The sequence below is a fragment of the Haliotis rubra genome, unplaced genomic scaffold (assembly GCF_003918875.1).
Source record: "Haliotis rubra isolate DU_JTF1 unplaced genomic scaffold, ASM391887v1 Scf75, whole genome shotgun sequence".
NCBI classification, from domain to species: Eukaryota; Metazoa; Mollusca; class Gastropoda; order Lepetellida; family Haliotidae; genus Haliotis; species Haliotis rubra.
Genome location: NW_025767468.1, coordinates 897837 through 907961, shown reverse-complemented (window position 1 = coordinate 907961; position 10125 = coordinate 897837). Strand labels below are relative to the sequence as shown.

Sequence of the window (10125 nt, the reverse complement as noted above, 5' to 3'; positions counted from 1 at the left end):
ACCGCTTTTAGCAATATTCCAGCAATATCACGGCGGGGGACACCAGAAATTAGTTTCACACATTGTACCCACATGGGGAATCCAACCAGGGTCTTCCGCGTGACGAGCGAACGCTTAAACCACTTGGCTACCCCACCGACCCTATTTTTCATGGAACATTAGTGTTTGTAACTTGTGAACTCCAGATCATATACGCGTTATATGTATCTTTGGGGTGGGTGCTTGCAGGAAATATCTCACCACCATATTATGATATGGAGTGAGTGAGTGAGTATGGTTCTACTTCGCTTTCAGCAATATTTCAGCAATATCACGGCAGGGGACACCAGAAATGAGCTTCACACATTGTACCCATGTAGGGAATCGAACCCAGGTTGTCGGTGTGATGAGCGAACACTTTAACCACTAGGCTACCGCATCACCCCTTAGGCATGGAGGTAAAATAAGCCTTGATCTCACTCAAATGATGTCTTCTTTGGATGCCAGTTATGAATTATAAAACTAATTGTGTCTGTGTTTAATTTAAAATTCCAAGGCCTCTACACAGTAACCTGTATTACAGTCAATGGCTATGGGTCTGTTAACATAGTTGTCTTATTAGATGCTAAAAACATACAACAAACACCACACAATTTCCTAACACACTTTATTCCATAAACATCCTCTAATATATACAAGCATTCATCCACAATCTTGTGTAACTACTTTCAGAAGTCCTTGCTGGCAGAACCGTTATAAGGATAGAAACACACAAATGTCATTCAGAACTGAGCTCGACCTGTGTCCCAGTCATAACCAAACCCTGCCCGTACTGGAGCCTTGCCTGATGATACGGCCTTCTCTCTGAAAGTAAATGAAGCTATTTAGTTGAGGTGGATATGGAATATTGCTTCCACAATTAGTATTTGCTTGTTTGTTGTTTAACGCTGCACTTAGCATTTTTACAGCTAATTGACGCCAATCTGCAAATAATCCAGTCAGACCTGAGAATCCAGTGATTGATATCGTAAGCATTGAGCCACGCAATTGTAATGATGCCATGTGTCAATCAAGTCAGTGAGCCTGACCACCCAATCCCCTGAAGCGCCTCTTACAAAAAGCATGGGTCGCTGAAGACTCAGAACTTCACAGCACCACAATTAGTAGATGTTCAATACTGTTTCATGTTTTGATTAGTCTGTTTATCAGTCATCTGCAAATACATACAACTGCTTAGAGGTGTAGTTGAAATATTTCACAATAGGCCTGGTTCCACAGTTCACGACAGATGGCCCAGACCATGGAGATCTGAGTTGGGTCTTCAGCTACCGATGCTTGTCACAAAAGGAGCAGGTAATCAAATTTGCTGACTTGGAACCAGTGTTGCATAAAACGATGCCTATAGAGTCTGTCACTGGACTTTCTGGTTTAGACATGATTATTCCAGACCGTTGAGTGCAGTGTTAAATTGAAAACAAACAACAGAAAAATGTGTCGAAGCATCAAGAGCCATAGCATTCTGGCGAGTCATTCCACACAATGCTTCAATATCAGGAAAAGTTGGGATTTTAATAAACGGTCATGCACAGAGTAGATCCCCTTTGTCATAAAAAGTGGAATGGAACTTACATGTTGCCATAAGGTTTTTGCTTTCACAGAATATATGTATGGGGGATGATGAAACATAGTGAAGTACCAGTACTGATGCTACAGTTTGTCAGTCTGAAGAAAACACAAGCCCCCAGATCATACCAGATTGCTTCAGTTCCAAAACATGTTGTACAATGGCATTATATACTGGTTTATGACACACATGATTTTCAAAAGGGGATGTCCTCTCCTCCTCGACATTCCTTCAACCTTGACCCAACCCTGGATTAAATGGATCCTCCCCTGTGATTCTATTTTCCATCATAAGGTCTCAAAAATCTCAGCAGAATGGATCATATAGTTGCATGTTATGGTGTAAAAATTACTTAGTCATCTATCCTTATTAAGCCTTCTTTTTTAGATTTTGACTTTAGCATTGTTTGAAGCTGACAGAGTTACATCCCTTACCCATGCCAGGGTTCAGCTGGGCACAGGATGGGATTCCAGATCCACCTCAATTATGAACATTCAGTATGATCATAATTCTGAATTCATTATCCTCTGACTGCACACAGCAACGTATGTCTGCTGTTTGTTTGGCTGATTCAGCTGAGCAAGGAATGGGTAAGTGAGTGAGTGAGTTAGTGAGTATTGTTTTACGCCGCTTTTAGCAATATTCCAGCAATATCACAGCGGGGGACACCAGAAATGGGCTTCACACATTGTACCCATGTGGCGGAATGGGTAAGGGCGAAAGGGATATCAAGGAAGTGATAATACATCCTTCTGAAAATCTCATGTGTTTCATTAACCAACATGTGACAACTATGTACACTGGCAGTCTGACTGTGGTTGCTGTAAATCATGCTGAGTTGATGCACTGACGAAAGCTGCTGAGTTACAGCAGTATCAAATGAAATTTTGAATAAAACTAATCTATAAGATAAACTTACAAAAAAAATGTTTTTGATTGTTTTCCCCTCACATACACTTCCAAATTGCCAAAATAAAACACTTTTAGTATTTAAAAGGAATATTACTTTGATTGGTGATTTATATTTTTTTTTTTCCCTCCTGCCTTTAGGTTTTCTGAAGACAAAAATCTGTAAAACAAGAAATAAAATTGGTCTGGCCTAAGCTGTGTATTTTTGTTTTTAAAAGTGTGCATTTGGTAATTGAAATTATGGCCAGGCGAATTGGACATCATTTTTATGTAAGTCATTAAAGCAAAAAGTAACAAACATTGCTCGATGTCATAGAGATCAGTAAAGTGTTACCCTGAGGATCCTTCTGTCAACAGCTGCTGGTTGGCCTCATACACCTTCTTGGGGGGCAACATCTCGTTCCTGCCATCTCGAGTGAAGTAGTAGTTGGAGGACAACTTATGAGAGGGCCCATCGGGCACATCTGGAGGGGGCTGTGTCCTGGAACACAAGAGGAAATAATGAGTAAAGTCTGGTCAAGATAAAGATGTGATCGATAGCATTGACACCTGCTTATACCATTTCTGGAGAAAGAAGGGAGTTGGGTTTAACACAGCCCAAAGTGATGCCAGTCTGAGACATTCACGACTCTGGTCAAACACCATGAGGCTGTGTATGTCATTGACAAACCTATACATACAATTAAGTGAACCTGAATTCAAATCCACAATCATCCATTACCAGCGTGTCCAAGGGATGCAACTCTGCAAAGCAAATCCCAGTACCATTGCTGAATGTACCATCAATGTCATCATAGGGAGTGAGATCTGACAATACACATTATACAACTGATCACACACGTCTTCATTTCTCAAGGAGCGGTGGGGTAGCCTAGTGGTTAAAGAATTCGCTTGTCACACTGAAGACCTGAGTTCAAGTCTCCACTTGGGTACAATGTGAGAAGCCCATTTCTGGTGTCCCCTGGGGTGATAAAGCTGGAATATTGCTAAAAGTGGTGTTAAACCATATTCACTGACTCACTCATTTCTCACAGGACAAACCAGACAAACATTAGATTGATATATAACTTACAATATATTGGATCGAAATACAGGCTCATCATGAATGCCATTGTGCTATTTCGAAGCCACAGCAATACATGACAAATTTCACAAAAGCAAAGGAACTGATAATTGACTTTCGAAGTCAACCCACAGAAATGCTTCCAGTGATAATCAACGGTGAATGTGTTGAGACGGTGGCGGGGTATAAGTATCTGGGAACCTTCACCGACTCTAAGCTGAACTGGAACTCTAACACTGAAGCCCTATACAAAATGTGTCAACAACGTCTTCATCTCATGCGTAAACTCAGATCTTTTAATGCTAACCCATCTGTAATGTCATCATTTTACATAGCATTTATTCAAAGTATATTAACATTTTCCTTCCATTGTTGGTACGGGTCTCTCTCAGTTCACCTCAAATCTAAAATAGACAAAATTGTTAACACTGCAAGTCAAATCGCTGGGGTGAAATTTAAATGTTTATCATCAATATATGAGCAGCAAATCATAAATCAAGCTGTCAAAAGTATATCTGACCCAAATCACGACTTACATTCGGGAATACAACCTCCTCCCTTCAGGCCGCCGAAACAAAGTTCCAATTGTGAAAACTAAGAGAGGATGTACATCCTTTATTCCAAGTACCATACCTCTCTTAAACAAATGTGAACATATCTAAATTCATGAATTTACGTACATATGTTACATATTTGTATCTCTCTGATGTGTCAGTAGCTCTGTTGTTGTAACACAAATTCCTGAACAGGCAATAAAGTATTATTCTATTCTATTCTAATTTCTATTGAAAGGTTGAACTATCACACAGGGTTTTACACAGACTTTGGATAAAGAGAGTCATGGTGACTCACAGTATTTATTTGGGAGTCATTTTCAATATTTGTGAGTCATGAATATTTCAGTGTGATATTTATGTGTGTATATCAATATTTTATTGTTTTCTGTTGTATTGACATTTATATGTTAGTTAATAAACACAGTATATTCTTCACAGTTCAGTTCAGTCATAACAAACTCCAGAATACTAAACAAATAATCAGGCTTGTGATTTATTCACTGTAACATACAGTTATTAACAAGAATTGAAAGAAATATCTAAATCAATGAAGATCTCACGAAAACTATCATTGTTTGCTTATCAAATCGATTTTATTGAACTGACATCTGAGGGTCACTCATAAAACTTGCGTCTAGCTTGACTCGTATGATAATATTTTGAGAATCTTTTACATAATTGTTGCGTCAAACACGCAGGTATCACGCGTCATGTAAACCCCTGATCAAATAAGGCATAATCGAACACAGCAGTGAAGAACATGTGTCATAGGTATACCAGATACTTATTATAATACTTGTTGGAATGGCTAAAACATATCCCAAGTTATAACATAAATAAATAAAATTCTTCAATATCATATAATGGAGTAATAGTGAGTGAGTGAGTTTTGTTTAGTTTTACACTGCTTTTAGCAATATTCAAGCAATATCATGGAAGGGGACACCAGAAATGGGCTTCACACATTGTACCAATGTGGGAATCGAACCCGGGTCTTCGGCGTGACGAGTTTTAACCACTAGGCTACCCCACCGCCACTGGTACAGTAATAAGACTAAGTAAAATTGACATTGCGGATACCATTCCCACAGTGGGATTTTGAAAATCCAATTTTAATTCTATGACCAAGTTAGTATAACCACAGCTGAGATCAGCCTTGTTAAGCTTCATCTTGTGTCTATTAAGATGGGATGTAAAACAATTTTTCCAGGTCTTGGGGATCAATATGAGATGTAAACATTTTCTTTTGATCATGTTGATAGACAACATGCCACAACATGAGCTCACTGAATGTCATGTGAGCAAAAAACGATTTTCTTGGAGCCTACCTTTTTGAAGTATTCACTCCCTCAAAACGAAGTGAGTTGTTGAATTTACGCTGAAATGTAAACAATGTCCATTAAGATCATGATCATCTGCTACTTTGTGAGGTATATTATCCACATTATTATCACTATTATTGCTACCCTCTTAAAACATGTACGGAGTGCTACTTATTCTCAGGACTGGAGTATAGGGGCAGGTTGGGTTTTCAATTAAGTGATTATATATTCCATAAGCCATAAGCCAATGGGTTAAACCATACTCGAGTAGCCAAATCAATATTTTGTATATAATCATGGTAACACAGAAGAATAAAAACTGTTTCTCAACTCGGTAGGAAACATATCATTAACATGATTTAAGTGATGACTACACAACCCAATCTGTTTAAATGCACTAATATTGTGTCAGATAAAAACAACCTAAATAACCATACAAGCATAGTCATGACAAATCTATATATCAACAGAAGATTTTACAAATTATTTCCATCCATGTGAATGACACCCTCATCAGATACATGCATCGTCTAATTGGATTCAGTCCGTTATTATCCCACAGACAACATGGTCATGCAATTTCTACATTAGTGCATACCACCTTTTGATGCACAGGCTTTGTGGATTATTTGTTTATGTTGGCACTTCAGAGTGAGTGAGTTGGGTTTCACACCATTTTTAGCAATATTTTAGCAATATTAACCAGTCAGAAACGTAACATGTACGTGAGATGGCCTATTGCAGGTTCAAATCCATTGCATGCACTAATTACGGCAAGTCAAAAGGGAAAGAGTTCCTTCCGTTCCCCCAACTCTAAACCAAACTCTAAACCTAACCCTAAACCTAGCCCTAACTTAAATTTTGGACTTTAATCATTTTGTGAGTTCTCTAGTAATTGTTGTGTTAAGTTTTGTTTAAATTCTAGAATATTTATACATATTATTTGGGATGGGGGAACGAAAGGAACTCTTACCCAACGTTAGTTCAATCTCTTTGTGGCCTCTCTTACTATGATAAAATAATGGGTTAACAATTGTTTCTGTTGACAGCTGAAACTATTCGCTCACACACACTGACACACGATCAGTCATTGGCGGACTTGACAAGGTCAACGTAAAAATAACAAGTATTATGTGTTCTCACAAATAGAAATGCCCATGCAAAAGGGGAACAGTCCCAACCCAGTCAATTAATCATGTCTACAATAAGCATAAAACATAATGACATTACTTGTAGGAACAAGTCCCTCAATCGAGCAACCAGAGGGGTTACATTTCTGGGGGTCGCCATTTTGAAGCTCCGCACTAACGAAATTATAATATCAAATTATAAAGATACTATATTTGAGAAAAATGCTAGATGAATAATGTGAAGATGTGTATCATGTCAGAATTGTAACAAAATTAATTGGTGAATATTCAACGATGAATGTTGTTGATGCCGAACTGCTTTGTCCTCCGTGAAACACCACGTGAAAACCCCTTCCGCTCCCTCTTCCGCTGAAAAAGCAACATGGATAAGTTGATGCCAATTAAGCTCGCTCGTGTAAGAGAAATATTTCATCTTTTGTTTAGTCTGAATGCACAGAAATAGTTCATATACAAATGGCAGTAACTATGTGACATTTGGATATCACTTTGGCGACTGACGTACCTAACAGGTGAACCCAAGTGACTGACGGAGCATGTTAGTCAGATCTGAGAATAAATGTGATTTCTCCAACTTGATTTCTTATCAAATATGTTGATCGACATTGGCCTCATTTATCGTTATTCTTCTAAACCAAATCTAGAATGAGGGCAAAAGATTGCTTGACAGTTATCGAGTGCGCATTGGGAAAGATTTACGCCCGTATTCAATTTTGAATCAGGTGGCTTTGACAAGGGTGCTCAAATTGGCGAGGGGCTTTTGGCCGGTACCCGACAAATCTTGAGAAGCTGACGATAGTCCATTTCATTTTCAGGAAAATAGTTGTTATTAATTCAGCTGTTACAAGCCCCATTGGGTATGCTTTAGCAGTGTAATCAGGTTAGATTTCTGACAGTTGATTGCGCTTGAATGATATGCATTTGTGAGAAATAGTAGCTCTAGGTAAACCCTAACGAATTCAATTAGTAGAAGCTCCCTATGTGTCGGCAGAGGTCATGGTAGGGTAGGATAGGATATTTATATAGCGCACATATCCATGTATCTAATACATGCTCAATGTGCTAATATTTTTCCCCTCTATGGTAAACCTTTTTTTGACAAAAGAACTAACGTTGGGAAATAGTCTTGAATATTGAGTTTGTATCTCAAAATGTAAATGCAATAAGTTAGTAATGCTTAAAGAAATGAGATGATGGTGATATTATGTGATCACACTTGTCACAAAGAGTGCATATTGTCTTTCTTGCTTCTTTTTTTTGCATGCTTCGAGTCGCATGGCCAATCTGCCAGGGTTTTTTTCCTTTTAAAAGTCTGAAATGAACAATGTTGGTCAGTATACCAAATATACACAAAAAGTTACCATGCAATATGACCATGATGACAATGCAGTTCCTTTCATTGTTTGGGGGTAGCAGGTTGTAGGGATTAAATTGTTTGCTCATTACATTGAAGACATGGGTTAGACTCCTGACATGGTGCAAGACTCCTGACATGGTGCAGTTCGTGAAGGCCATTTCTGGTGATTTTGCTGGAATATTGCTCAACACAGCATGATACAAAACTCACTCATGCAATGTTTGGAACTAAACTTGTTTGGGGTCAGTGCATGATTCTTTACTGATCTTATTGAAATCACAATGTATATATCTGTGTTTTCTTTGTATCATTCCAGGTGACGAAAGTCCTCGGTCGTACAGGATCACAAGGACAATGTACACAGGTACATACATTACACAGATGATGCAGCTTCTCATAGTTTGTTATATAAACATGAACACGCATTCAACTCTTGTGTTTTCTGCTAAAGCAGTCTTTTTATATATTCTCATTAATTGCTTTTCAGACCTTTTTAATTTTGTGTATTAATACTATTATGATATGTACCAATTGTAAATCTTGATCATGTATACAATGACAGGTTTCCATGTTTAATACAGTGTGATAATGGTGGTTCATTTGGATGCTGTTTTGTTAAGGCTCAGAAATAGCCAGACAGAGATTTTCTTTGACTTTCTACAATTATAAGCTGATTCATGTACTAGGATTTACTTTTATTGATGCATTTTATATCGACCATCATGTGGATCAGTCTCTTGTTACACTCACTGTTCTTTAGAAAACTAATAACACTGATGAAAGATAAATGCTGAAATGCTTATTGCTTTTTACCAAAATCATACTCGCCTCTCAACTGTCTTGAGTTATTCTTAACTTTAATTATGTAGAGCTATGTTATGATTCAGTCCTGAGTAACAGTATGTCTTTATTATCTGCAGTGTTTGTAATTAATCAGGGGAGTTGTCATAACCTCATCGTTAAAGTTCATAGATTTATGTGGTCCTGTGATTTGAATACCATAGGGGACACCCTTGGCTCTTTGCCATAAATTATATATTTATAAAATGTTTATTTGTTGTATGGTAAGCCTTTTTTTGTTAATTCGGTTATAGGTCAGAGTTGAATTTTTGGATGACAGCAATCGTTCAATCATCCGCAATGTCAAGGGCCCAGTCAGAGAGGGAGACATCCTCACACTACTGGAATCTGAAAGAGAGGCCAGAAGATTAAGATAGCCTCATCCTTCAAAATGTGAGTTACCTCATGACTTAGTACCAATAAAGAGAGCAATGATCTGAAACAAAGGTTTTAATAAAGGCATGAAATGCAGTGCTAAAATACTTCTAAAATATTTTATATCAATGCCTTTGAATTATTGTATTTTCCTGCAGTTTTTCTGCTTTGGCAATTTGGAATTTATCTAGGTTTCTAAACCTAAGATCAAGACGTTGGACACTTTAATGTTATTTTCATAAGTTGGAGGGCAATGGGTAACTTGTAGTCAAATTGGATATTTCATTTCCTGCAGATCTGGTTATGAATATCAGCCCCTGAGCACGTCTTGATTAGTCCTTGGGCATTTGGGTTGAATCACAGATACACCCTTCTTGACCAAAATACATTTGGATTTCATATGTTTTGCAGTTTTGTTACCAGTAGGAGTATTTCGAAAATGTACAGACATGATATTGGCAATAAGTTTGAAGTTGGCAAGATGTAGTTGATAATATACAAGGTTTTGCTGGGTGCCATATATTGCATCCTTTAGCCACTTCTACATAGAAATTATGTACGTAAAGAGTTGTAGGAGACAATTTTATTCCAAATATTCACAGTATTCAGGATTTAAGTTTTGGTTTTCCTTAATCTGATATTGAAATCCAGGATTATTATTGTTTAAGGCCTTGAGCGTGGACAATTTTAATGTCTTAAGAAATCTTGCACTTTGTAATAAGCAGGGACTTTTTGATCTTGCCTTTGTCCACCAGATTGTATTCTGGAATCTAAAGACTTGAAAACTTGAAATTAGAACTAGACACCCACGTAACATCTCTGCTTACATCAGGTAACATGTTTAACTTTTCTATTGCAGGTCTTCATCTGAGCGGCATCATACAACCAGACCTGTACAGTCATCTGTAAAATAGATGAATAAAGAATTTTGAGGGGATTTCCATTGTTTAT

General features: G+C 37.6%; 1 protein-coding gene across 1 annotated transcript; it reads right to left on the bottom strand.

Annotated features, from left to right (window-relative positions):
• Positions 1-632: 632 nt before the first annotated feature.
• Positions 633-6775, bottom strand: LOC124260102 (NADH dehydrogenase [ubiquinone] 1 alpha subcomplex subunit 7-like). The gene is made up of 4 exons (XM_046694349.1): positions 6685-6775; positions 5461-5510; positions 2847-2993; positions 633-843 (listed from the first exon to the last, which is right to left on the bottom strand). The coding sequence occupies exons 1-4, from the start codon at positions 6742-6744 to the stop codon at positions 762-764; spliced, it is 339 nt and encodes a 112-aa protein (XP_046550305.1). The 5' UTR covers positions 6745-6775; the 3' UTR covers positions 633-761.
• Positions 6776-10125: the final 3350 nt, after the last annotated feature.

Coding starts and splice junctions, on each gene's coding strand:
- LOC124260102 (XM_046694349.1), bottom strand. CDS start 6,744: ATGGCGACCCCCAGAAATGTAACCCCTCTGGTTGCTCGATTGAGGGAC. Junction 2,994..5,460: donor GGAGTGAATACTTCAAAAAG/GTAGGCTCCAAG, acceptor CTTGTGTTCCAG/GACACAGCCCCCTCCAGATG. Junction 844..2,846: donor TTGACAGAAGGATCCTCAGG/GTAACACTTTAC, acceptor ATTTACTTTCAG/AGAGAAGGCCGTATCATCAG.